Below are 27,009 nucleotides of genomic sequence, written 5' to 3' on the forward strand. Positions count from 1 at the left end.
AGGCCTAGATCGGATCGAGCCGGAGATTCTAAAACGTTCGTTTAATACGATCTCACGCGAGCTCCTCCGACTCTACAACGGATGCCTGGCACACGGAGTCTTTCCCGTGGAATGGAAAGTCGGGTCCATCATTTCCATCCTTAAAGGACCCGAGAAACCTGAAACGGAGATAAAGTCCTACAGACCTATATGCTTGCTTTCGGTCGTAGGCAAAGTCTTGGAGAAGCTAATCGCTACGCGATTAGCTAGTTCGTTTTTGCATCCCGACTACGCCTCCGATCGGCAATACGGATTCAGGCCGCATCGATCCACGACTGATGCCGTGGTAAAGATGAGGGAGCTTGCGTCCGGTCGAGAGGAAAAGTACGTCGTGGGTCTGCTCTTCGACATTGCTGCGGCCTTTGATAATGTCTGGTGGCCAAGCATACTCAACGCGTTGAGGAAGCGAGGCTGCCCAAAAAACCTATTTAGATTGGTGGTCGACTACTTCGACGGCCGCGTGGTGACTATGGTGTCTGATCGCGGTGCAGTGCGGAAGAAAGTCACTAAGGGCTGCCCACAGGGATCAATTCTTGGTCCGAGCTGTTGGAACTTAGTCTTCGACGAGGTTCTACAGCTCCTATCGAACGCCGGGCTCGCTTGCGAGCCCATCGCCTATGCAGACGACCTTCTTGTCTTGATCTTTGCGAACAGCAGGAAGGGTCTAGAAAGCAATGGCCAATTGGTTGTGGACACCATTTCTCGCTGGTGCGACCAGCAGAAATTGTCGCTGTCTGCAACCAAGACCGAGATGATATTCTTGAAAGGCTCTCTCGACAGAGAGAGGCCACCTGTGATAAAAGTAGGAGGTCGGAATATTGCCGTCAAGGACTTTGTGCGTTACCTTGGCGTGCATTTTGACTCTGGACTGGGTATCCATTCCCACGTCGAGTATTTGAATGCTAAGTCCTTGCGAACGTTTAATGCGCTAGCAAGGATTGCTAAGTCGAACTGGGGATTGGGATATCGGACGATGCATACTTTGTACCGCGGCTTGTTTGTCCCAATCGTCACGTATGCTGCCGCGGGCTGGGCAGACCGCCTTACCTCTGGGACGAGTAAAGTGCTCACCAGGGCGCAGAGGCATGTTCTGCTTGGCTGCGTCAAAGCCTACAGGACAGTCTCCACTGATGCGATCCCCGTGATCGCCGGGGAGATACCTGTGGACTTGGCGATAGCGGAGTTCAGCTGCGTGTACAAAGCCAGGAAGAAACTCGGGTTCCAACATGGAACCTATCAAGTGAGTCAGGCCGAATTGGCAGACGAAGTCGTCACCGAAGCCCAAGTTCGCAGAAGGCTGAGGGAGGCGACTTTAGAGATGTGGCAGCAGAGATGGTCGTCCTCGACGAAGGGTAGGGAAACCTTCCAATACTTCGGCGAGGTATCAGACCGACTCTCAGCGAGCTGGATCAGAGTCGACCATGATGTAGCGCAGTTCTTGAGCGGACACGGAGACTTCCGTGCGAAGCTCAAGACGTTCGCCCTAGTCGACGACGAGTTGTGCGAATGTGGGGAGGAGGAAACTCCAAACCACGTCCTCTACGATTGTCAGCGTTACGTAGAGGACAGGGAACACCTACGCCAGGCGGCGATTCGAGAAGGATTTCAGTGGCCAATCGACAAAGCCAGCCTGGTGTCAGAGCAGCTGTTTAAGGAGTTCCAGAAATTCGCACGATCCGTGAGAAAGACTAAGAAACGAACATAGAACGAAACTGCATACGGAGCATGGACTCGTCCAGCTCCGTCGATGTACGGCATGCTGGGCGAACCCCTCGGGGTTCGTCCCCTCGGGCCAGGCTGAAGCCCCACTTGCGGAGATAAAAGACTTTAACACTACTCCGTAAGAGTGCCTGGATTGGGTTGGACTCGAGGTGGCAGTGGGAGTATCACGCTGTCTTCCCCTGATACGATAGTGAACGAGGGTAGAGCCCGAACATCAGGCATAAGTCGCAAGAGCGGCCGGTATGGTCCACCAAGGACATAGGTACGGCGCGTCTCTCAGAGACCACAGTTGAGACGACAACACTAACTGCAGTGATTGGACCGTAATTCCTGGCCGCCCACGCTAGGTCAAGAAGAGTAGGGAGGACCGAGGTAATATTAGGGATGACCCCGGTCCTCTAGGGAGTGACATCGTCGGAGACACGGCTCGGAATACAAGAGACATTCGTGAGACCACAAGGGACTCACTGGACACGAGACCACAAGAGACTCAGGAGATACACGAGAGTCAAGAGAGTCCACAAGGGACTCTAAAAACATCGTGAGAGATACGTGAGACCATAAGGGGGACTCACGAAATACATAAGAGACTTAGTAATCGGACGGCACACCACGTGCAAAATTCTACAGAGCTCGAAGCTCACAAGGAGCACCAACAAGCATTAACACTTAGCGCGAATCGGGGAGATATTACTATAGTTACACGGTCGACGCTTTGGCCACCCCTGCTGTATTGTATAGTATTGTATAGTATTTCAGAACTGACATTAAAAATGCGTCATTATTTTGGCACTACCTTCTCATTTAAATGATTTCTGCATCAGTTTTTGATTGCTACTACATCCCGTCTATATTTGCGCTGAGTAAAAGTACATATACAGTAATGTCTCCCTAACTAACGCTCAGATTGCACACAAAAATGGACAATTTGGAAAGAGGAGATACGATTATTCGAGCCTTGTAGCTCGTTTTTTATGGTTGTTGATAATTCGTAACTATAAAAACGAGCTGCGAGACTCGAATAATCGTATCTCCTCTTCCCAAATTCTCTATTTTTGTGGACAATCTGAACGTCAATTAGGGAGACTTTACTGCATTTTGTGTCACAACGAGTATACAGTAATGTCTCCTTAATTGACGCACGGATTGCGCACAAAAATGGACAATTTTGGAAGAGGAGATACGATTATTCGAGCCTCGTAGCTCGTTTTTTATAGTTGTTGACAATTCGGAACTATGACTGACAGGAATCGCAACTCATACTGAACATATTCTATGGGTATGATATGCGATACAAATAACTGGAGTGCGGAAAATCAACTGGAAGATTGGTTGGTAGGAAATTCGAGATTACCGTGAATGAGTTGACTTCAGGTACTAGAGTAGTCGAAGAGGTAAAATTCGGAGAATCAATGCAGTCAGCAGAGTTCAGAGTACAATTACCGTATTTATTTAATTACAAATGTAGTTTAACCCTTTCCGTACGAGCGCCAGATATATCCGGCACCCATCTGATGACCGGTATGGACGAGTGCCGAATACATACATCTGGCATTCGTGCGAATCATATTTATGACATATTAGAAATTATTCTAATAACCGTCTGAGTCCCATGCAGTGCGATCGCGCTGTTCAGATCTTGTGTCTACGATTAAACTTTAGCGACGCGCGTACATCGCATAGCTGCTTTGTTTCATTCTTTTTTCTTTTTGCTTTGTTTGTCGATCTTGACGAGCGCTATTGTGCCGCTTGATTCTCTTCGCAATCAATTAAGACAAGCGCGCTATCACGCTGTTCGGCATTTTTCGACCGCATTATTTTCTGATAATCCCATATTTTCAGAATAATCCCTAGGACTGAAACGGATAAAGTCTTTTCTTACAAGGATTCCGAAAAAACAGCTACATGTATAATCGTCTTTTGATCTGAATTGATTTAAAAAATTTCAAGTTACATTTTTATTCCAAACTTGTTCATAGATTTTAACATATTGTAGACCCTTTACAGAATGTTTACAGGAAACAAAAGATTTAGAAACGGATTAAGCACAGTTATTACTTAACGCTTATGAAAATTTTCGTACAAAAGTGGACTGATCCTTTGCTATGCGCGTATTTTCGGAGCAGCGCCCTGTATAATGGTAGTGTCACGGCGGACAGCGCGCTCGTACCGAAAGAGTTAAATAAATATGTATACAGGAGCCGATGATATAGTAGAGATCAGCATCACACGTGAATAGCGTGCTGAACATTCGGCTTACAGCTTTCCTCAATAAAATATAACTCTGAAACTAAGGATCGGTCAATGCGCGAAGGAATGCTTGTTACAAATATTCACTCGTTGATCATATTCCGAGTGGACACGGCTCTGACGCGTATATCTTGAACTCGTCATGGATTCCCCTCAAATGATTTTGACACCGCTCTCTGGTGTCCTTTAGAACAGCTAACAATGCAGAGCTCGACTTATCATTTATAGCTTCAACGAGACTCGTCATAAAAGCGTGATCTATTTCAGTAACACCTTCCAATTCCTCCGCCATTTTTAACACTTCCTGGACTTTGTCTATTAAGTCTTCCAGCTGCGGTTCCTCCTCCAATTTACTAAAAATAAAAATTCGTACGAATGCGATTATTTAAGTGTGTGACGAATTTCCACAGATAAATCCTCCGATCGAACAAGTTAAAAGAAACTGTAGAAAGAAAATAGATTTTTCATTCGCAGGAACACTTTCTTGCCGACCGAGCCGCGCGACCGGCCACCGGTTACACTTAAAAATAAGTTATTACGGACAAATGCTGATCTGGAGGTCACATAATTTTTAGCGGTATAAATTTCTATGCTTTCCGAAGTTTTTACTTACTCTATAAACCCGTGGCAGATTTTGTATAAGTCCAAGCATTTAATCTCGTTCTTATATTCACTCTTCTCCAAGAACTTTTCGAAAATTTTTATGCCTTTCGGATGGGACAGAGTTCTTTGTATATTATCTGTAATTGTATCTAATTCGTCGCTGCTCAGACCGGAAGTACACTTCTCGATGCAACCTATGAATTTCTTAGTTAAGTTCTCCATGTTTCATATGTCGTCTGGAAAAAAATAGCCCATTAGAAGGATCCCGCTGATTTCCCACAACAATGCTCTTACCGGCTTAATAATCGTAAAAGTGGCACGTCAAAACGTCACGAAGATGGGAACATAGATACCATTAAGTCCAATGAAATAGCTGTTTAAAAAAATAAGCGTCATTAAATAAAACTATCCAACCAAACCTAATTACGCAAACCCTTTAATTTAATTGATTCACTGCAATTCCAAAGTAAAAATTTATTTTCGTGGAGGATATGTTTGACCGTACATAATAATAGTTTTCATACATACCATAGGTTACGGATGCGTACGTACTGCTATAGAACGCGAAGAATTTCACTATATAACTGCAACAATTATCAGACAAAATCTAATAACGGTTTTTATTTTTGTTTACAGACAATGGCACAATTGAAATTATCGCTGGAACAATGGTTTATTAATCTATACCTTCATTCATCTGAATTGACAATGGCTTCTTTCATTCTACTTATCTCGTCTCTGGTGACAGTCAACCGAATTGAATAACTTCAATCTCCTTTTTTAGATGACAAAGATTATCTAAAGTATACTAGACGATGGCTAAAAAGCTATTTTATTTTTATTTTGCTATTGGAACGAAAAGAATAAAATTAAAATGTCACGTTTCTTAACTTTTTTATTCCATAGCGAAAATTTAAAAAACACCTTTCGTAGATCTCGGTAACTTATATGAATGCTGAAAATTTGATCGAAATCGGTTAACCCAGAGTCGGGCTACAGGCGTTGATGAAAATATTTATATTTCTAATATAGGAATATACTAATTAGCGCTCCCTAACTTTGTGCACAAACATGAACAATTTGAGAAGAGGATTATTCGAACCTCGCGGCTCGTTTTTAAAGTCGCCGATTGTCTCAACAACTATAAAAACGAGCCGCTAGGCTTGAATAATCATCCATTATCGTCCAAATTGTCCATTATTGTGTGCAATCTTAGTGTTGCGGCCAAGTGGCCAGGATTTATAGCAGGGGCCATGTGCTTGGGTACCCCGACGGTATGGGTCTGTCTTTGGCCGTTCCGGGGCACGTGCGGCCCCGTCATAATGTCTCCTGGTCCTTGATTACGGTCCAGTCACTTACGGTCGGGTCTGGCATTGTTTGGGCACGTAGGCTCATCAGCGCGGGATGTTTAGCAGGTGTTAGTTTGCCATTCTCCCTGCTAACTCCCGGCCCACCGTTTTGGGGCAGTCTCACTGGATCTGGGACTGCAGTGATTGGACCGTAATTCCTGGCCGCCCACGCTAGGTCAAGAAGAGTAGGGAGGACCGAGGTAATATTAGGGATGACCCCGGTCCTCTAGGGAGTGACATCGTCGGAGACACGGCTCGGAATACAAGAGACATTCGTGAGACCACAAGGGACTCACTGGACACGAGACCACAAGAGACTCAGGAGATACACGAGAGTCAAGAGAGTCCACAAGGGACTCTAAAGACATCGTGAGAGATACGTGAGACCATAAGGGGGACTCACGAAATACATAAGAGACTTAGTAATCGGACGGCACATCACGTGCAAAATTCTACAGAGCTCGAAGCTCACAAGGAGCACCAACAAGCATTAACACTTAGCGCGAATCGGGGAGATATTACTATAGTTACACGGTCGACGCTTTGGCCACCCCTGCTGTATTGTATAGTATTGTATAGTATTTCAGAACTGACATTAAAAATGCGTCATTATTTTGACACTACCTTCTCATTTAAATGATTTCTGCATCAGTTTTTGATTGCTACTACATCCCGTCTATATTTGCGCTGAGTAAAAGTACATATACAGTAATGTCTCCCTAACTAACGCTCAGATTGCACACAAAAATGGACAATTTGGAAAGAGGAGATACGATTATTCGAGCCTTGTAGCTCGTTTTTTATGGTTGTTGATAATTCGTAACTATAAAAACGAGCTGCGAGACTCGAATAATCGTATCTCCTCTTCCCAAATTCTCTATTTTTGTGGACAATCTGAACGTCAATTAGGGAGACTTTACTGCATTTTGTGTCACAACGAGTATACAGTAATGTCTCCTTAATTGACGCACGGATTGCGCACAAAAATGGACAATTTTGGAAGAGGAGATACGATTATTCGAGCCTCGTAGCTCGTTTTTTATAGTTGTTGACAATTCGGAACTATGACTGACAGGAATCGCAACTCATACTGAACATATTCTATGGGTATGATATGCGATACAAATAACTGGAGTGCGGAAAATCAACTGGAAGATTGGTTGGTAGGAAATTCGAGATTACCGTGAATGAGTTGACTTCAGGTACTAGAGTAGTCGAAGAGGTAAAATTCGGAGAATCAATGCAGTCAGCAGAGTTCAGAGTACAATTACCGTATTTATTTAATTACAAATGTAGTTTAACCCTTTCCGTACGAGCGCCAGATATATCCGGCACCCATCTGATGACCGGTATGGACGAGTGCCGAATACATACATCTGGCATTCGTGCGAATCATATTTATGACATATTAGAAATTATTCTAATAACCGTCTGAGTCCCATGCAGTGCGATCGCGCTGTTCAGATCTTGTGTCTACGATTAAACTTTAGCGACGCGCGTACATCGCATAGCTGCTTTGTTTCATTCTTTTTTCTTTTTGCTTTGTTTGTCGATCTTGACGAGCGCTATTGTGCCGCTTGATTCTCTTCGCAATCAATTAAGACAAGCGCGCTATCACGCTGTTCGGCATTTTTCGACCGCATTATTTTCTGATAATCCCATATTTTCAGAATAATCCCTAGGACTGAAACGGATAAAGTCTTTTCTTACAAGGATTCCGAAAAAACAGCTACATGTATAATCGTCTTTTGATCTGAATTGATTTAAAAAATTTCAAGTTACATTTTTATTCCAAACTTGTTCATAGATTTTAACATATTGTAGACCCTTTACAGAATGTTTACAGGAAACAAAAGATTTAGAAACGGATTAAGCACAGTTATTACTTAACGCTTATGAAAATTTTCGTACAAAAGTGGACTGACCCTGTGCTAATGGTAGTGTCACGATGGACAGCGCGCTCGTACCGAAAGAGTTATATAAATATGTATACAGGAGCCGATGATATAGTAGAGATCAGCATCACACGTGAATAGCGTGCAGAACATTCGGTTTATAGTTTTCCTCAATAAAATACAACTGTGAGACCATGGGTCGGTCAATGCGCGAAGGTATGCTTGTTACAAATATTCACTCGTTGATCATTTTGTGAGTGGATGCGGCTCTGACACGTATTTCGTGTACTCCTTATGGATTTCCTTCAAAAGATTTCGACACCGATCTATGATGTCCTTTAGAACAGCTAACAATGCAGAGCTCGACTTACTATTTATAGCTTCAATGAGACTCTCCAGAAGAGCCCTATCTATTTCAGTAACACCTTCCAATTCTTCCGCCTTTTTTAACATTGCCTGGACTTTGTCTATTAAGTCTTCCAGCAGCGGTTCCTCCCACAATTCACTAAAAATAAAAATTCGTACGAGTGCGATCATTTATGTGTGTGACGAATTTCCACAGATAAATCATCCGATTGAACTAGTTAAAAGAAACTGTAGAAAGAAAATAGAGATTTCTCATTCGCAGGAAAACTGGTTTACCGACCGTGCCGCGCGACCGGCCGCCGGTTACATTTAAAAATAAGTTATCACGGACAAATGCTGATCTGGAGGTCACATAATTTTTAGCGGTATAAATTTCTATGCTTTTCGAAGTTTTTACTTACTCTATAAACACGCAGCCGATTTTGTATAAGTTCAAGCATCTAATGTCGTTCATTAAATCAAGTAGTCCTCTTATCTCCAAGTAGTTTCTGAAATGTTGTATGCCAACCGGATTGGACAGAGCTGCTTCTATACCATCTATGATACTCTTCCCGATGCAAGCTATAGTTGAGTTCTCCATGTTTCATATATCGTCTGGAAAAAAAATAGCCCATTAGAAGGATCCCGCTGACTTCCCACGACAATGCTCTTACCGGCTTAATAATCGTAAAAGTGGCACGTCAAAACGTCACGAAGATGGGAACATAGATACCATTAAGTCCAATGAAATAGCTGTTTAAAAAAATAAGCGTCATTAAATAAAACTATCCAACCAAACCTAATTACGAAAATCCCTTTAATTTAATTGTTTCATTGCAATTCCAAAGTAAAAATTTATTTTCGTGGAGGATATGTTTGACTGTACATAATAATAGTTTTCATACATACCATAGGTTACGGATGCGTACGTACTGCTATAGAACGCGAACAATTTCACTATATAACTGCAACAATTATCAGACAATATCTAATAACGGTTTTTATTTTTGTTTACAGACAATGGCATCGTTGAAATTATCGCTGCGAAAAAAGGTTTATTGATATAAACCCTCATTCATCTCAATTCACAATGGCTTCTTGCACTCTACATATCTCGTCTCTGGTGACTGAGTCAACTTTCGTCAAACAAAACTTTGACACATATTCTTGTACATATAACCATCCAAATGTAGATCAACTGTACGGTTCGTTATTATCAAATGATTTTATTTACCCCACCCGGTACCTGAGGGATACTTTGTATATCGACAAAAATATGATGTAATCAACAAACTAAGTTCTATTTAAATAGATCGTCGATCGATTTAAATAGAGTCATAGAAAACCGCCGGCTGTTCCCAACCGTGACGACTTTCGAGAATAAAATTCTCTGCTCGTTACGCGTCCGAAATAAAAACGTTGCAAACAAAAGAACATTGCGAACTTTTACAAATCGTGCCGCGTTTTTCTTCCACGGTAACAGGAGTTTTCGAAAATCCCGTGCTTTCGAAATCCTGAAAGGCGAAACTCCGCGAAATATCGCGCGCGAGCACATCGGCGCGGTAGCCATTTTGTCGTTCGTTCGGCCGCTCGAAGGGAAAAGAAACGCGCTCGTCGGTTAGCCCATAATTGTGCAAGATACCATAAATCAATCATAAAGCGAATTCTTTGGCCAATCCACGAGCTTCGATATTTTCTTGCAATAATGCCACTTTTACATATTGTTACTGCGACTTGTCCAAATCAAGTCGCTGTAATGTGATACTGCCCTGTTGTGAACAACTCCTTAAAGAATAATAGAAAAGAGAGGTTGCCACGGAGAGGTGTGTTATCAACGGATAATCGAAGAGTCGGGTTCGGATCGTCGAGCGATCAACGTTTCTAATTCAAAGATCTGTAACATAATTGAATTTAGTTGTATTATTGTTTATGTAATTTATTGTAAATAAAATGCCGCGACGCGAGAGAATCGCAGTAATTCCTAACATTGGGGGCTCCTCCGGGATCGAAATTCGATCGGAAATGTCACGCCGGCATTGGAGATTCTGTTTGCAAACCTCCGACAAGAATTATGCGAGCAACTGCAGGAGCAGCAGAGGCAATTCGAGGCGCGACTGGAAGCGGACAGGCTTCAGCGCGAGGAACTGGAACAGGCTGCTGCGTCCGAACGAGAGGCTCGCATGGAAGAGAGGATAGCAAGGATCGAGAACCAATGCCACAGGTGCTATCGGGGTCATTGCGAATTTCTGCCTTAAATTCTGCGGCATTCTCGTCGGTGCCATCGTTGCCTGCGTGTCGTGAATCTACACGCTTCGTAACTGGATTAGGATATTCCGTGAAGCCGACACGTTATGACGGTTCCACGTCATGGGATGAGTACCGAATTCAATTTGAAATGGTCACGAATGTAAATGGCTGGGACGAAGCAAAGAAAGCTGCGGCTTTAATTGCTTCGTTGGATGGTCCGGCTCGAGGAGTATTGACTTATCTTCCCGCCGATAAGTATTTCGACTTCCAAGAAATAGTTTCGGCAATCGATTTTCAGATTGGTCGAAAAAACTTTTCGAAGCTAAATTACGTTCTATTTCAAAATTATAAACAGCGGCAAGGGGAGTCAATTTCTGGATTGGCCACGGAGATTGAGGGGCTGGCGCAATACGCTTTCTCAGAATGTCCAATGGATGTTCGGGATCGTTTGGCCGCCTCTCAGTTTGTGACGGCGTTGGCCAATGAAGAGATGAAGAGAATGTTAAGATATGAAAGTTTTACATCTCTTAGAGCTACGGTGACCAGCGCTCTAGAGAGGGAAACTCTCAATAAATTAAGCTCTCAAAAAACACAAACGTGTGAACGGAATTTAAAATGTCCCTTTACTTCCGAGGGAATGCTGGAACGTGCGGCTGAACGGCATTCTGAACGAGTGGTTGGTCATCAACGGGAGTTGCCGCATTGCTGGAGCCGTGGAAAGAAGGGCCACCTCCAACGGGATTGTTTAAAGAAAACAAGGAAGGAGACTTCGCAGGGAAACTTCAAGAAGTCGGAATAATGGGGCATAGTCCGACTTCATCTTCCGTTTTTCCCCCTGTCGTGCTGCGTTTGGAACCTATTCAGCGTGGGATTTTCTTCGTCGAAGGCATCGTTGGAGCGAAGAAGAGGAAAATCATCTTCGATACGGGCTCATCGTTTAACCTTCTACGGGAAACTTATGCTACAAGGCAGAATGGTTCGGCGAGCATGACAGGAGTGAAGATTTTTTCAGTCTCCGGTCAGAGATTACCGATTTTTTGGTAAAAAGCGTCTTCCTGTTTCCATTGGAGAAGTCGAGACCGAAGAAGAGTTCTTCTTCGTCAGTATGATGGAAGAATGCATTTTGGGAATCGAATTTCTTAAAAAGCATGCCTGTCAACTGGACTTTACAAACGAGGTTCTTCATTTGAAAGGAATGCAAGTGCCGTTGCTGAAGTATGGAGAAGATTCGGCTACGAAGGAGATAAAGAAAAACAGGAATACATTAGTACCGGATCATCTTCAGGATCTTCATCGGAGATGTTCTATAAACCTGTCCGCAGAGCAAAAGAAAACTTTTGCCGAGTTATTGACGGAATTTGCAGATGTTTTTGCGAAAAATTCCGATGATGTGTGAAAATGAGACGTAGTATGTCACAAGATAGATACTTCCCATAAAACAGGCACCCCGACGATTACCTCTTCATCGACGTTCAGAAGTAGATGAATTATTGTCGAAAATGGAACGACAAGGAGTCATAGAAAAGTCTCAAAGCCCCTGGTCTTCACCCGTGATATTGGTCAAGAAGAAGGACGGGTCCACCAGATTTTGCGTGGATTACAGGCGTCTGAACAATATCACCAAGAAAGATTCGTACCTCCTTCCAAGGATAGAAGATACGCTGGACGCTTTGGATGGCTCCTATTGGTTTTCGACGATCGACTTACAAAGTGGATATTGGCAGATATCCATGGATCCTGTACATAAGGAAAAGACTGCCTTTTGTGTGGGTACTGGATTATGGCAGTTCAAAGAAATCATGCCATTTGGTCTTTGAAACGCACCAGCTACCTTTGAACGTCTAATGGAGAACGTCTTAAGAGGGTTAAACTGGAAAATTCGTTTGGTACACCTTGACGACATCATAATTTTCGGTAGAAGTTTCGAAGAGGAAGTACAACGTCTGCGGGAGGTACTTGCTCGCCTAAGGAAAGCTTGCTTGCTGATGAGCCCGAAGAAGTGTAATTTCTTCTGCAAAGAAGTGAAATATCTTGGACACGTAGTATTCGAGATGGGTGTACAAACTGATCCTGAAAAATTGGATGTAGTAAAGAATTGGCCGGTGCCGAAAAGTAAGACCGAGTTGAAGAGTTTCCTGGGTCTTTGCACTTATTATCGTAAATTTGTTAAGAATTTCGAATTAAAAAGGAAATTGATGGAGTCTCCCATTCTTTCTTATCCGTCGGTTAATACAGAATTCATTTTGGACACGGATGCCTCAAATTTTGCAATCGGAGCAGTTCTTTCTCAAATTCAGCAAGGTCGGGAGAGGGTAATCGCCTACTTCTCCAAGACGCTACGAAAAGCTGAGAAGAATTATTGCGTTACTCGGAAGTAACTATTAGCGATAGTGAAATCTATTGAACATTTTCATCATTATCTTTATGGGCGTAGATTCCTTCTGAGGACCGATCACGCTGCTTTACGTTGGTTGCTGTCTTTCAAGAATCCGGAAGGATCGGTAGCGCGTTGGATCGAGCGGATTCAGGGATATGACTTTGAGATGAAACACCGGGAAGGAAGACTCTATCAGAACGCGGACGGTCTTTCTCGCAGGCCTTGCGAATCTCAGGATTGTGCGCTATGCAAGCGCCTGGAGGAGAAGACGGAAGAAAATGGAGACGTAGTTCTGCGGACACTCTGCGAAACATTTGATTTTGAAGAGTGGAGGAGAAAACAGGAGGAGGATGAAGAAATTGGTTTCATCCTGTCAAGAAAAAAAGAGGGTAGGGGACCCGATTGGCAGGAGATTTCGGGCAGAAATACGAGAATTAAATATATCTCGTATCAATCTGGGATTCCTTGGAAGTGTACGGTGATGACAGATTGTCATGATACACCGGCAGGTGGCCATTTCGGAGTGAACAAAACTCTGGATAGGGCACGTCGAAAATTTTACTGGCCTGATAATCGCAAGGATGTGGAAGACTGGTGTCGTCGATGTAATACTTGTCGCAAGGAAAGGTCCGAGGGAGAGGGGACATGGACCTCTCAAGATTTATAATGTCGGGGCACCGTTCGAGAGGGTAGCGATCGACATTGTGGGACCGTTTCCGAAGTCTGCGGCTGGTAACAAGTATGCGCTGGTCGTTGTGGATTATTGTACGAAATGGCCGGAGGTAGTTCCGTTGCCGGACCAGCGCGCGACGGCTGTTGCGATGGCCCTTCTTACAGAAGTTGTAAGTCGTCATGGCGTACCGTTGAAGAAGATTCGCACTACTCCTTTGCATCCACAATCTGATGGGCTCGTGGAGAGGTTGATTCGGACTCTGCTGCAGTATTTGTCAATGTTTGTAGCGGATCATCAACGGGATTGGGACGATTGGATACCGTTATTTTTACTATCCTATCGCTCAAGCAGACACGAGACAATGAAAAACACCCCGTCGATGATTCTCACTGGTAGAGAGCTTCGACTTCCAATGGATCTTCAGAGAGGACTCCCGCCTGATTCAAGATATGAGGAGGACGAGTTTGTTCAGCAAACGCGTATCAGACTGGCTAAAATTCATGAATTTATTCGCCAGAGACTGAGAATTAGCGGAGACAAAATGAAATCTTGGTATGATGTTTACGCTAATTCAATTATGTTTGCTACAGAGGCGAGAAAGTATGGCTGTTCCAACCATGAAGGACGAAAGGAAAATGTCCCAAGTTGCAGTCCGCGTGGAAAGGTCCTTATGTGGTACAGGACCGCCTGAACGACATTATTTATCGTGTAACTCGTTCTCCGAAGTCGAAACCGAAGATCGTACACGTTAACCGCTTGGCTCGTTACGACGCTGTACACAGAAACCTTTGACTGTCTCTCACCCAAGAAGAGGACGTTTCTTCGCAGAAGACGAGGGAGTGATCTGTGTACTGATACGCTGAGCTCTTTCCATTTGTGGAAGAAACGGTTCGATGGGGGAAGGAAGTTGTATCCTCTGAAAGATTACGTCCGCCCATTGGGGAGTGAGGACGTGTTCTCAGGAGGGGGTGCACCCTTTCCTGACTGGTCCACAAAAAGAGATGCACCGGATCCCATATTACTGCAGGTAGTATCCTGTGGTGATTGGAGGTGCATCCGGGGAAGAGTTTTGGTGATTGATCAGAGCAGGGAACTCCCGAGAAGTCTACAAGTGAGAAGTTCTCAATACTTCTTCGAGAAAGAAACGCTCAAGCCTCAAAACGAAGAATTAAGAGGAAGAGTGAGCGACAGAGATTAGAGCTGTACGCGTCATAGAAGTACTGACGTTCTGCCCAAGGTTTTTTTGGTGGTTTTCCCTTGAGACGGAGGACAAATGTCAGGACGTAAACTGTCTGGAAAAGGCCACCTGGGTAACTAATTACATTCTTTCCTTGTTTACCTACTTTTCAGACAGAAGTACTTGCGGTGGAGGTTACCTGTCAGTTGTCCGATGGAACGATATTTCGGGATTATAGGACTGAAGCTGGCAGGATTAACAGTTTGATTGTCGTTGGTCAACAGAGACAGCCGCTCATTCGGCGGGGAGGGCAATGTTACGGCGACTTGTCCACATCAAGTCGCTGTAATGTGAAACTGCCCTATTGTGAACAGCTCCTCAAAGAATAATAGAAGAGAGGGGTTGCCACGGAGAGGTGTGTTATCAACGGACAATCGAAGAGTCGAGTTCGGACCGTCGAGCGATCAACGTTTCCAATTCAAAGATCTCTAACATAATTGAATTGAGTTGTATTATAGTTTATGTACTTTATTGTAAATAAAATGCCGCGACGCGAGAGAAATGCAGTAATTCGCAACAATATTTATGCGCGCTTATGATACTCTACTGTTGACGCGAATTAATGGACGGTGACGGCGAAATGGATGGCTGTTTGCACGGCCATTGCAAAAAACATTCCTGCCGGTTTTCTGTTTTTGCCGGGTTTTGTACCTCATCGCGATCTCAGAGAGAGAGAGAGAGAGAGAGAGAGAGAGAGAGAGAAACGAAAAACTGTTGCCGGCACGTTGTAACAGCATTGTGGAATCTCTTTGGAACCATCTGTCCGCTTATGGTATGCCTCTGTGATATTTTATTCATTAAACAGGATCTTGTCGCGCGAGCGGTTTTGAAATAATTCGGTTTTAATTGCGGAGACTGCTGAACATACGATAATTCGTAATATAATGTAATATTTAATGTAACATTTAAAATAATACCTAATATAATATACAATTTCGATCGCATCCATCCGAAAAACGTCGTCGGCTCTCGTTATCGCGATTATCGCGGCCGTTTAGGTATCCAGATCAAAGCTAAACGGTGCGAGTGGGGCGAATAAAACGACCAGACCTTGCTGCAATCGGAAGTTATTTTCATCCTATTTCAGGTATATGGAACAATAACGTTATCGCTCCGCACAGTAATTATTGACGTGCGCGGCACCGCTTTACAATGCTTTCTATCATTTATTGAAATCGTTATCTCCCGATCAGTCAGTCGTTCTCTTAACGAGTGTATCTTCTTCCTTTAATTGCTTACACGCTGAGATACAGTGACTTTCAATAATGTTTAAACATTCTTTTATCTTTTTTTATTTTTGTTTTTTAGGTAGAAGAACATTTCTAGGCTTGTACCGAACTAATTGAATTTTTCTGACAACACTGTAAGAGTTAATTTTTTGGATAACGAATCAAGGACATCTTAGAAAATCGCTGGTGGTCGTTTTTATCGACTATTTTTATTTTTTATTTTTATTATGCCGCGCCATTTATGCGGACAAAAGTTTTTGTGGACAGTAATTTTTAGCAGCTCGTTTTAGCAGCTCGTTCAATTCTCATTGGCATTGGTCAGATAAATTTCTTAAATTTAATCTAATATCGATACGAGTCACCGTGTTTGTGAAACAAATCTGAAACGAATGTGTACAGTGGCCCCAAAAGTGTTCGTACACCTTTTAAAACGTAACAATTTTTTGAAAACCGAATTAAATAACTCCAATCTCTTTTTTTAGATGACAAAGATCATCTAAAGTATACTAGACGATAGCTAAAAAGCTATTTTATTTTTATTTTGCTATTGGAATGAAAAGAAAAAAATTAAAATGTCACGTTTCTTAACTTTCTATTCCATAGCGAAAATTTTAAAAATACCTTTCGTAGATCTCGGTAACTTATATGAATGCTGAAAATTTGATCGAAATCGGTTAACCCAGAGTCGGGCTACAGGCGTTGATGAAAATATTTATATTTCTAATATAGGAATATACTAATTCGCGCACCCTAATTTTGCTCACAAAAATGAACAATTTGGCAAGAGGATTATTCGAACCTCGCGGCTCGTTTTTACACTCGCCGATTGTCTCAACAATTATAAAAACGAGCCGCTAGGCTCGAATAATCGTCCATTATCGTCCAAATTGTCCATTTTTGTGTGCAATCTTAGCGCGAATCGAGGAGAAATTACTATAGTTACACGGTCGACGCTTTGGCCACCTCCGCTCTATTGTATAGTATTACAGAACTGACATTAAAAATGCGTCATTATTTTGGCACTATCTTCTCATTTAAATGATTTCTGCATCAGTTTTTGATTGCTACTACATGGCGTCTATATTTGCGCTTAGTAAAAGTCCATATACAGTAATATCTCCCTAACTGACGCTCAGATTGCACACAAAAATGGACAATTTGGAAAGAGGAGAGACAATTATTCGAGCCTTATAGCTCGTTTTTTATGGTTGTTGATAATTCGTAACTATAAAAACGAGCTGCGAGACTCAAATAATCGTATCTCCTCTTCCCAAATCCTCTATTTTTGTGGACAATCTGAACGTCAATTAGGGAGACTTTACTGTATTTTGTGTCACGACGAGTATACAGTAATGTCTCCTTAATTGACGCTCGGATTGCGCACAAAAATGGACAATTTTGGAAGCGGAGATACGATTATTCGAGCCTCGTAGCTCGTTTTTTATAGTTGTTGACATTTCGGAACTATGACTGACAGGAATCACAACACATACTGAACATATTCTATGGGTATGATATGCGATACAAATAACTGGAGTGCGGAAAGTCAACTGAACGATTGGTTGGTATGAAATTCGAGATTACCGTGAATGAGTTGACTTCAGGTACTAGGGTATTCGAAGAGGCAAAGTTCGTAGAATCAATGCAGTCAGCAGAGTTCAGAGTGCAATTACCGTATTTATTTAATTACAAATGTAGTTTAACCCTTTCCGTACGAGCACCAGATATATCCGGCACCCATCTGATGACCGGTATGGACGAGTGCCGAATACATACATCTGGCATTCATGCGAATCATATTTATGACGTATTATAAATTATTCTAATAACCGTCTGAGTTCCAAGCAGTGCAATCGCGCTGTTCAGATCTTGTGTCTTCGATTAAACTTTAGTGACGCACGTACACCGCATAGCTGCTTTGTTTCATTCTTTTTCTTTTTTGTTTTGTTTGTCAATGTTGACGGACGCTATGTCAATTAAGACAAGCGCGCTATCACGCTGTTCAGCATTTTTCTGTATTATTATTATTATTATTATTATTATTATTATTATTATTATTATTATTATTATTATTATTATTATTATTATTATTACTATTATTTTCTAATAATCCTATATTTTCTGAATAATCCCTAGGACTGAAACGGATAAAGTCTTTTCTTACATATTGAAGGCCCTTTACAGAATGTTTACAGGATACAAAAGATTTAGAAACGGATTAAGAGCACAGTTGTTACTTAACGCTTATGAAAATTTTCGTACAAAAGTGGACTGACCCTGTGCTGTGCGCGCATTTTCGTCGCAGCACCCTGTATAGTGGTAGTGTCACGGCGGACAGCGCGCTCGTACCGAAAGAGTTAAATAAATATGTATACAGGAGCCGATGATATAGTAGAGATCAGCATCACACGTGAATAGCGTACAGAACATTCGGCTTACAGTTTTCCTCAATAAAATACAACTCTGAGACCAAGGATCGGTCAATGCGCGAAGGAATGCTAGTTACAAATATTCACTCGTTGATCATTTTCTGAGTGGACACGGCTCTGACACGTATTTCTTGAAACTCCTATGGATTTTCTTCAAATGATCTCGACACCGATCTCTGGTGTCCCCTAGAACAGCTAACGATGCAAGGCTCGACTCACTATTTATAGCTTCAACGAGACTCTCCAGAAGAGCCCTATCTATTTCAGTAACACCGTCCAATTCCTCTGCCATATTTTTCACTGCCTGGATGCGGGCTTTTAATACTTCCAGCGGTGGTTCCTTCCCCAATTCACTAAAAATAAAAATTCGTACGAATACGATCATTTATGTGTGTGACGAATTTCCACAGATAAATCCTCCGATCGAATAAATTAAAAGAAACTGTAGAAAGAAAATAGATTTTTCATTCGCAGGAAAACTGGTTTACCGACCGAGCCGCGCGACCGGCCGCCGGTTACACCTAAAAATAACAAGTTATCACGGACAAATGCTGATCTGGAGGTCACATAATTTTTAGCGGTACAAATTTCTATGCTTTTCGAAGTTTTCACTTACTCTATAAACCCGCAGCAGGTCTCGTATAAGTTCAAGCATTCAATCTCGTTCTTTAAATCTCGTTTCTCCAAGTACTTTGCGAAAATTTGTTTGCCTCGCGGATGGGACAGAGTTCTTTGTATATTATCTGTGATGCGATCTAATTCTTTGCGGCTCAGACCGGAAGTACACTTTCCGATGCAACCGATTGCTTCTGTAGTTAAGTTCTGCATACTTCATAGCGTCTGGAAAAAAACAGCCCATTAAAAAGATCCCGTTCGCTGATTTCCCACGACAATGCTCTTGCCGGCTTAATAATCGTAAAAGTGGCACGTTAAAACGTCACGAAGATGGGAACATATATACCATTATGTGCAATGAAATAGCTGTTTAAAAAAATAAGCGTCGTTAAGTAAAACTATCCAACCAAACCTAACTACGCAAATCCCTTTAATTTAATTGATTCACTGCAATTCCAAAGTAAAAATCTATTTTCGTGGAGGATATGTTTGACCGTACATAATAATTGTTTTTTATACATACCATAGGTTACGGATGCGTACGTACTGCTATAGAACGCGAACAATTTAACAATATAACTGCAACAATTATCAGACGATAACTAATAGCGGTTTTTTTGTTTACAGACAATGGCACCGTTGAAATGGCACCGCTCGGAACAAAGGTTTATTGATCTAAACCCTCATTCACCTGAATTCACAATGGCTTCTTGCACTCTACTTATCTCGTCTCTGGTGACTGAGTCAACTTTCGTCGGACAAAACTTCGACACATATTCTTATATAACCATCCAAATGTAGATCAACTGTACGGTTCGTTATTATCAAACGATACCGTAAGATTTACAAAACGTAACTCTGTACTTCGTATTTAGTGTAGATTTTATTTACCCCACCCGGTACCTGAGGGATACTTTGTATATCAATAAATATGATGTAATCGACAAACTAAGTTCTATTTAAATAGATCGTCGATCGATTTAAATAGAACTTAGTTTGTCGATTACAAGAAAGAAAATTGCAGTGAAGGGTTAAATAAGCAGCAAAAAATAAAGCGCCTTTCAGTCGATACCTGATAGAATTCTTCAATAATTCACCCCTAAAAAAGATTCCGTAGCAATGATTCACTGAAAAGATGATCGTTGTCCAATGCCACGAAGATTGAAGTACACCACTTTGTTGTCAAACCACAAGGATCCTGTTAGAATCATACTGTCAACTGTCTAATTGAAAACGTTATCTTTACACAGATTAACGAACCCACCCTGCAACGCTCCTGTACAGCGCGTGCGATGCTACACAGCGACCAACTGACAGGAATCGCAACACCATACCGAACATATTCTATGGATATGTATATTCGCTTACTCTACAATACCGTGAGCGCTGGTTTCGCGTGAGCGAGTTTCCCCCTTTCCCTGAAACCTTTACATACTTAAAATAAACTTTTCCGTGAATTTCTTCGATTCTCCAACCGCGTCCCTCTGTTCTCAATTGAAATATTGATTAACCATTGAACATTCAATTATTTCTATGAACGCTACATTTTCGGATATACGTGTATAAAATGTGAACGTACCGTTGTCTAAGCTACTTTTATTTCGCATGCGACCTGTACTCCGTAAATGGTAATTGTTATTCGAAGCACATTGGATGAAGTAACTGCACGCCATTCAGAATGCGAAGAACATTCGCGAGGAACGTACTGAAAATAGTTTATCCAGCCATAAATGCAAGAACACAAGAAAAACGCGACATCCATATGTAGGCTTTTCTTCTGATATGTAGATTACCGATTATGTAAAATATAACTACGGCGTTATGTGCAAGGAAAAATATTTAGACATCAACGTAAATATTATTTGAAGGAGTACATATTATTTGAAAGAGTACATTTTTCTTTTATTGTCGATCATCCCAATTGAAACGATTTGATAGCAATTATTGCATGTAAATATTTCGGATTAAACGTGTGTGCGTATGGCATTATTTATAATTGCCGCCACAAAATGCGCGGGAAACTGTAAGTGTAATAGAATTGAGAATGGGTTTATGATGACAGAGATTGAGATTCGGTTAAATAACAATATTTAACTGTTTTATGTATTCTTATTTTTATATATTTGGTAATTAATTGTAATTATGGATTCTGAATTTCTTGATCCTGTTGAAGAATTTGATTTGGCACATGAAGATGAATACGAACTTTTAAGAGAAATAGAAGGTAGGCGAAGTATAACCTTGATGTCAAAATTGAATTTAAAATGATGTGCTTAACTTTCTGTATTATTAATAGATTATAAATATTTTATTCGAAATGATGTATTGTCTTTTATATATTTTCATTTTTATAATAATATTTCTTTCTCTTTTTATTTTATTTAATGTCACAATATGTGACATTAAATAATTGTCACAATATGTAAACAAAAAAATTTGAATATGTCAGTTTATTAACATTTTATTTTAATTACAATATTTTAGAACTTGAAAGGAAAAAAGAGGAGATATCACAAAGAACAGGAAATTTATCTCAGGTACCTAAGGAGAAAGATGAATCCAATATCGTAACACCTAATATATATAAAGAACTAAATACTCCTACACATGATGTCCATAAAGAATTAAATACGCCAAGAAATAACATACATAATGATCTCTGTACTCCTGGTACTAGCAAAGGATTTGACCGTTTCACTAATATTGAATCAAATGGCACAAATAAACGGAATTATGATGACTTATTTGGGGACATTTCTGATATAATAGATCTGAACGATTATGGTAATTACTATAATACTAATATATGTCAGATCATTTTCTTTAAATTAATTTTATTATTAATCGCTATAGTTGATATCAATGGACCTAGAGAAAAGAAACCACGATGGGATCAGCCTAAAGATATAATAGAAGCAGTACTAAATGCCAGAGAAAAATTCCTTGAGCATGGTACAGGAATAACTATTAAAAGAAAACATTTTGAAGAGTATGTAAAATGCAAGAGATAGTTTGTTCCCTAAATTAATTTATTAATTTGCTGATTCTATTTAGGAAAAAGGACACAATATCTTTAAGAGTTCCACGTTGGAACTTCGTAGCTCTAACTAGACCACATGATGCACAACGTATATATATCAGGGTAAAGAATGATACAGAACCTATTGTAAAGAAAAGTGGACATACATTTTCCAATCTATTATCTATACCTTATAGTCAATTAAAGGCTGAAGCTGAAGAAATTGTAAGTAGATTTAATGTGTGGAATAATATAATTTTATGTGTATATGTATTATAAAGTTTTGCTATAATTTTACAGATGGTACAGAATGCGAAACGAGTTAGTTGCAACAGTACGAGTATTTCCACCACAAATGATATGCAGGACAATGAGTTGTGGGTCGATAAGTACAGACCAAGATCTTATAAAGAATTGCTTTCAGACGAAAGCGTGAATAGACAATTATTGCACTGGATAAAACTTTGGGATAAAGTGGTATTTAATCGAAATTATGTTGCATATAAAAGGAAAACTCAACATTCAATGTTTAGAAACAAGAAATTCACCAATGAAAACAATTTTGAAGAAGTAGACAGCAAAGGATTTCCAATTCAAAGAACAGTTTTGTTAACTGGACCACCCGGATTAGGAAAAACCACATTAGCTCATTTAGCAGCTAAACATGCTGGCTACAATGTGGTAGAAATTAATGCTAGCGATGAAAGAAGTCCTGATGCTTTTAGGTGAATTTGCGAAATATTGAAAAAGAATGATAACATTACTAATTTATACTTTTAACTGCAGACAAGTCCTCCTTTCATCAACGCAAATGAAAGCTGTAATGGGAAGAGAGCCACGACCAAATTGTTTAGTTCTAGATGAAATTGATGGGGCACCAGCAGCCTCAATCGAGCTCTTGCTAAAATTTGTGCAAGGTAAATTAGTTCAGAAAGGTAGAAAGGACAAAGAGAAAGGTGATAAGCTTTCAACTGCTTGTCACCGGCCCGTAATATGCATTTGTAACGATCTATATACTCCTTCATTAAGGTGATCTTTCTTGATTAATTAATATATAAAGGGGCATATATCAAAGAACAGAAATACATGCAAAAATTATGTACAACAGACCCCTTAGAGCAGCTGCGCTTATTATACCAGTACCGGAAGTCAGTCCTGCAAGGCTAGCTGATCGATTGATGGAAGTATCGCGAAAAGAAGAACTAGAAGTCAATTCGGATGCACTTTTAAAATTAGCAGAAATATCTGGTTGCGATGTCAGATCATGTTTGGGAGCACTGCAGTACATGGGCGGTGCTAAGTTGGGAGATAACTTGTCATTTGCATTGAAAGACACCAGGAAAGGATTATTCGATTCGTGGAAGCAAATACTAGCAATACCTGTGAACAGGCTTGGAATATTGTCTATTCCAGAGAGAGTTCGTCTTGTATTGAAAACTGTACAATATGGTAGGTCTTTCTATCTATTTGATAGATATATCTCATTAACAATTTATGTCCTGTTTCAGGGGAGACGGAAAAATTAGCACAGGGCGTATTTCACAACTATCCAGAAATCTGTTGTGACAAGTTGAACTATGTAGCCCTGTGCTTACAGTGGTTTCAGTTCTTTGATGAGATAATATCTCTAGTTGCAAACGCACAAGTCTGGTCTGTTATGCCATATACAAATTACGCGTTCATCATGTGGCATTTATATTTTGCCAAATCCAGAAGCGTTAAATTATCTTATCCTTCTGTACAATACGAAGTAAGAACTCAAAACGGTTAATAGAACATCTATATGAGATTTGTAAATCTAATCTGTGAATTGCAGATGCGTCAAAAGGAAACGAAAAGTTTAGGAATTCTAACAGCAGTTTACAGAAGTAGCGGACGTGATATCGTAACATTGGCAGTCGATATAGCTCCCTTTCTACCGGATCTACTATGTCCACGATTGCGAACAGTTTCTGGACATTTACATTCAGCCAAAGAACGAGAAGATATTGCTCGTTTGGTAAATGTTCTGCTAGAATTTGGTTTAACATTCACACAAGAAAAAACGCTTGAAGGGACCTATGATTATGCACTAGATCCGTAAGTTAGCAAATTGCTATAAAACCTCGCTTAAAGTACTTTAATTCCATTTTCTTTCAGAAATATATTTGAAGTTGGTATTTTCTCCGAGTGTAAATATCGTCGAACTCTTGCATATGCGGTGAAACAAATAATTGTTCAAGAGCTGGAAGCTGAACGCGTTCGCCGCGCGTCAAATGCATTGCACAAAACAAATATTCCAACAAAGGCAACAGAATCAGAAACAAATACAAAGAAACAAAACAAAATTCCAGAGGCATCTACTTTTGAAGAAAAATTGAAAAAAATTAGAACAGAAATGAAAGAAACTGTAAATTTAATATGTACAATTTTTATACTTGTTATGTTCTTAACGTCATTTTAATGAGACTACTTTTCGTTACAGGTACACAAAGATTTCTTTGGTAGAATCATTACAGTGAAACAAGATAAGCAAAAAGAATCAGACAAAGAATCAAATAATACACGCAATTTTTTGAAGAAACATGGCATTTGGTATAAATATAAAGAAGGTTTTAGCAATGCTGTACGTCGCAAAATAAAAATGATAAGTCTTCTTTAAACTGTAACATGTTATATTTTCATAAAATATTAGCAATAAACTCATTTATTTTATTAGAAAAAAATTCATCACATATCAATTATACATAACCAAATTCGAAATTCCCTCGCAAATAACATACTGGTCAGGTGAAGTACCATCTAGCACAGCCTCGTGCAGGATGATTGGACGCCGGATCAATTCTAACTCACAGAGAGTATTTTTATGGTACATTATATTTTTCAAAATTAATATTTTACTATTTTCATTTATTACAAATTTTACAATATTAGAAGTATAATGTCACTGACTATTGTGTACTTTCCTTGAACACATGCATACACAAGTGCAGGGACTATCGTAGCAATACATGTGACCGGCACTGTCATAAAACGAACTCGACATATACATATATGTATGTAGTAATTGCAGGTTAGATTCACGTGAGAATTAACCAAATTTTACTGTGATAAACAGTATACCATCAAGTATCAACGATTTCAAATTACACGAGATTAAATATAAATATTGTACGTAACTTTAAAAAGTTCATTACTAACAATTACAACTACAATATTTGATACGTATAAACACCGTTAACATTGATTAATGCAATTTTAATGTATCGGCTAACCACGACCACATTCTATTAATTGCGTATAATTTTATATATCTGTCTTTTATTTTAGTAATACAAGGAATGGATGTACAAAGAAAGAAGAAGAATTATTACCAAAGTAATAGTAATAATAAAAAGAGGCGTAAACAATCCAGTCTAGAACCAGGTTTAGTGGGTTTTTTATGCACCTGTAATTTTCGTGAAAAAGATTGCATACGGGATGCATATGAATTACTTAATGAGTTTGCTGATGAAATTTATGGATCAGATATCCCAAAGGTATGATAAAATCAAAGAGTTATCGTTGATACATGAAAAAAATTTTTTTTATTTCAGGCCTCTAATAATGATAACACCAAAACTACTGTAGCGAAAGATGATTCTGTTAGTGATACAGAACAAGATGATGATGAAGATATCTCAGCCTTTTTGAATAAAGAAATCAATAGATTAAAGTCTGTACATAAAAGATTTCAGGTGAACTATAACAAATTTGAAAAATGTTTAGATTACAATACATTAATTAATGATAACATCATTTAAGGAAAATAATACATATTTGTGTTCTTTTTATTAGGTAGTTGATACTGGTGTAAAGAATGTAATTTTCATAAGGAGCACTTTGGCAAATCCTCTAGAAATAGTTACCAAAATTGTTACGGAATTAGATGAAACCAAACAGCAACGTACAAGATACATATTAAGATTGCTTCCCATTGAAGTTGTGTGCAAAGCATATATGAATGATATAAAGCAAAAAGCAGATACAGTTCTTGAAAAGTATTTTGCACAAGAACCAAAAACTTTCAGTATTGTATTCAAGTATGTTTTTATTATTGAAGATTTTTTTTTATATAACGTCGCTCGGTCAAAAAAGAATGCATGACCTGTCCAAATTTTGCGATGTTACAAAAAAAAAATAATACAGTTTTTCTTGAGTTACAAGTGTACTGATGAAGTTTCATTGCAGTCACCACAGTAACCATAGTATACATAGAGAGGAAGTTATTAAAGACTTGGCTGAAATAATAAGCAAAAAAAACCCTGGAAATAAAGCAGATCTGAAGAACCCAGAACTTGCTGTAATTGTGGAAGTAATACGTGGTGTCTGTCTTATATCTATTGCCCCACATTACTACAAATTTAAGAAATATAATCTGGTGGAAATATGCAATGTCAAAGAACCTGGAAACAGTACAAAGGTAATAGCAAATAGTGACTTGTATTGAACATTATTTATTGTACTAATTTCGTAACGTGTGGTAAAATAATCATTATTTTCAGAAAATAAAAACTAATGAAAGTACAGAGTCAAACGACAAAGAAAAAAAATCAGAGGACAGTGAGGCATCAAAAGATATAGTTATTGACAATACCAAATAATTGATATAAAAATCAATAATTGATATAAAAATTTATCAATGTATAACCATGTAACAAATCTTACAGTAATAATAGTTGTATAATTCTATTTTTAAATTGTTAACGAGTTAAAATTTCTTTTATAATGAATTTATATTTTATATGCTAAGTAGTATTTTGTGATTTTATTTTATATAAAAGGAGCATCACTCACAAATGTAAAAACGTATGTAAAATATAGCTTCAATGTTAATACACGACTGCTGCAGTAACATAAATTTATCATTATTTAACATACATCAAACGAGATATTTCATATTTTATTCTTATTTCATAAAGCACTTGATAGAGGAAATAATTTTATGTTTATTAATAAATA

At 39.6% G+C, this 27,009-nt stretch overlaps 5 protein-coding genes across 9 annotated transcripts; 2 read left to right on the forward strand and 3 right to left on the reverse strand.

Moving 5' to 3' along the window:
* Positions 1–3,188: 3,188 nt before the first annotated feature.
* LOC117228590 (uncharacterized) lies at positions 3,189–5,219 on the reverse strand. Its single transcript, XM_033484419.2, has 4 exons — positions 5,143–5,219; positions 4,909–4,987; positions 4,625–4,850; positions 3,189–4,364 (listed from the first exon to the last, which is right to left on the reverse strand). Exons 3-4 carry the CDS (start codon positions 4,834–4,836, stop codon positions 4,106–4,108), a joined length of 471 nt encoding a protein of 156 aa, XP_033340310.2. The 5' UTR covers positions 4,837–4,850; positions 4,909–4,987; positions 5,143–5,219; the 3' UTR covers positions 3,189–4,105.
* Positions 5,220–7,218: 1,999 nt separating this feature from the next.
* Positions 7,219–9,383, reverse strand: LOC143258886 (uncharacterized). The gene is made up of 4 exons (XM_076519346.1): positions 9,113–9,383; positions 8,878–8,956; positions 8,626–8,818; positions 7,219–8,363 (listed from the first exon to the last, which is right to left on the reverse strand). The coding sequence occupies exons 3-4, from the start codon at positions 8,802–8,804 to the stop codon at positions 8,105–8,107; spliced, it is 438 nt and encodes a 145-aa protein (XP_076375461.1). The 5' UTR covers positions 8,805–8,818; positions 8,878–8,956; positions 9,113–9,383; the 3' UTR covers positions 7,219–8,104.
* Positions 9,384–17,623: 8,240 nt separating this feature from the next.
* LOC117228593 (uncharacterized) lies at positions 17,624–20,727 on the reverse strand. Of its 4 annotated transcripts, XM_076519335.1 has the most exons (4): positions 19,702–19,840; positions 19,534–19,589; positions 19,012–19,235; positions 17,624–18,748 (listed from the first exon to the last, which is right to left on the reverse strand). In XM_076519335.1, exons 3-4 carry the CDS (start codon positions 19,221–19,223, stop codon positions 18,490–18,492), a joined length of 471 nt encoding a protein of 156 aa, XP_076375450.1. In that variant the 5' UTR covers positions 19,224–19,235; positions 19,534–19,589; positions 19,702–19,840; the 3' UTR covers positions 17,624–18,489. The 4 variants fall into 4 exon arrangements, with proteins under 4 accessions (XP_076375450.1, XP_076375454.1, XP_033340315.2 ...); XM_076519339.1 differs by lacking the exons at positions 19,534–19,589; positions 19,702–19,840 and adding an exon at positions 20,590–20,727; XM_033484424.2 differs by lacking the exons at positions 19,534–19,589; positions 19,702–19,840 and adding an exon at positions 20,083–20,208.
* Positions 20,728–20,780: 53 nt separating this feature from the next.
* cutlet (chromosome transmission fidelity protein 18 homolog) lies at positions 20,781–24,734 on the forward strand. Of its 2 annotated transcripts, XM_033484420.2 has the most exons (11): positions 20,781–21,234; positions 21,495–21,794; positions 21,864–21,999; positions 22,065–22,254; positions 22,330–22,754; positions 22,816–23,058; positions 23,138–23,478; positions 23,538–23,779; positions 23,846–24,108; positions 24,169–24,418; positions 24,494–24,734. In XM_033484420.2, exons 1-11 carry the CDS (start codon positions 21,153–21,155, stop codon positions 24,668–24,670), a joined length of 2,649 nt encoding a protein of 882 aa, XP_033340311.2. In that variant the 5' UTR covers positions 20,781–21,152; the 3' UTR covers positions 24,671–24,734. The 2 variants fall into 2 exon arrangements, with proteins under 2 accessions (XP_033340311.2, XP_076375435.1); XM_076519320.1 differs by lacking the exon at positions 24,494–24,734 and having other exon boundaries at positions 23,846–24,028; positions 24,169–24,332.
* A 137-nt stretch (positions 24,735–24,871) lies between these two features.
* Positions 24,872–26,908, forward strand: LOC117228592 (THUMP domain-containing protein 1). Its single transcript, XM_033484421.2, has 6 exons — positions 24,872–25,179; positions 25,339–25,547; positions 25,605–25,745; positions 25,846–26,090; positions 26,239–26,470; positions 26,553–26,908. The coding sequence occupies exons 2-6, from the start codon at positions 25,350–25,352 to the stop codon at positions 26,649–26,651; spliced, it is 915 nt and encodes a 304-aa protein (XP_033340312.2). The 5' UTR covers positions 24,872–25,179; positions 25,339–25,349; the 3' UTR covers positions 26,652–26,908.
* Positions 26,909–27,009: the final 101 nt, after the last annotated feature.

The sequence above is a fragment of the Megalopta genalis genome, chromosome 1 (genome assembly GCF_051020955.1).
Source record: "Megalopta genalis isolate 19385.01 chromosome 1, iyMegGena1_principal, whole genome shotgun sequence".
Classification (NCBI taxonomy): Eukaryota; Metazoa; Arthropoda; class Insecta; order Hymenoptera; family Halictidae; genus Megalopta; species Megalopta genalis.

Bases quoted from the DNA above. Each gene is read 5' to 3' on its own strand.
- LOC117228590 (XM_033484419.2), bottom strand. From the start codon at position 4,836: ATGGAGAACTTAACTAAGAAATTCATAGGTTGCATCGAGAAGTGTACT. The intron at 4,365-4,624 runs GTAAGTAAAAAC...TTTTATTTTTAG, and splicing joins ATCTGCCACGGGTTTATAGA to TAAATTGGAGGAGGAACCGC.
- LOC143258886 (XM_076519346.1), bottom strand. From the start codon at position 8,804: ATGGAGAACTCAACTATAGCTTGCATCGGGAAGAGTATCATAGATGGT. The intron at 8,364-8,625 runs GTAAGTAAAAAC...TTTTATTTTTAG, and splicing joins ATCGGCTGCGTGTTTATAGA to TGAATTGTGGGAGGAACCGC.
- LOC117228593 (XM_076519339.1), bottom strand. From the start codon at position 19,223: ATGCAGAACTTAACTACAGAAGCAATCGGTTGCATCGGAAAGTGTACT. The intron at 18,749-19,011 runs GTAAGTGAAAAC...TTTTATTTTTAG, and splicing joins ACCTGCTGCGGGTTTATAGA to TGAATTGGGGAAGGAACCAC.
- cutlet (XM_033484420.2), top strand. From the start codon at position 21,153: ATGGATTCTGAATTTCTTGATCCTGTTGAAGAATTTGATTTGGCACAT. The intron at 21,795-21,863 runs GTAATTACTATA...TAATCGCTATAG, and splicing joins AATAGATCTGAACGATTATG to TTGATATCAATGGACCTAGA. The intron at 24,419-24,493 runs GTAAATTTAATA...TTTTCGTTACAG, and splicing joins GAACAGAAATGAAAGAAACT to GTACACAAAGATTTCTTTGG.
- LOC117228592 (XM_033484421.2), top strand. From the start codon at position 25,350: ATGGATGTACAAAGAAAGAAGAAGAATTATTACCAAAGTAATAGTAAT. The intron at 25,548-25,604 runs GTATGATAAAAT...TTTTTATTTCAG, and splicing joins ATGGATCAGATATCCCAAAG to GCCTCTAATAATGATAACAC. The intron at 26,471-26,552 runs GTAATAGCAAAT...CATTATTTTCAG, and splicing joins AACCTGGAAACAGTACAAAG to AAAATAAAAACTAATGAAAG.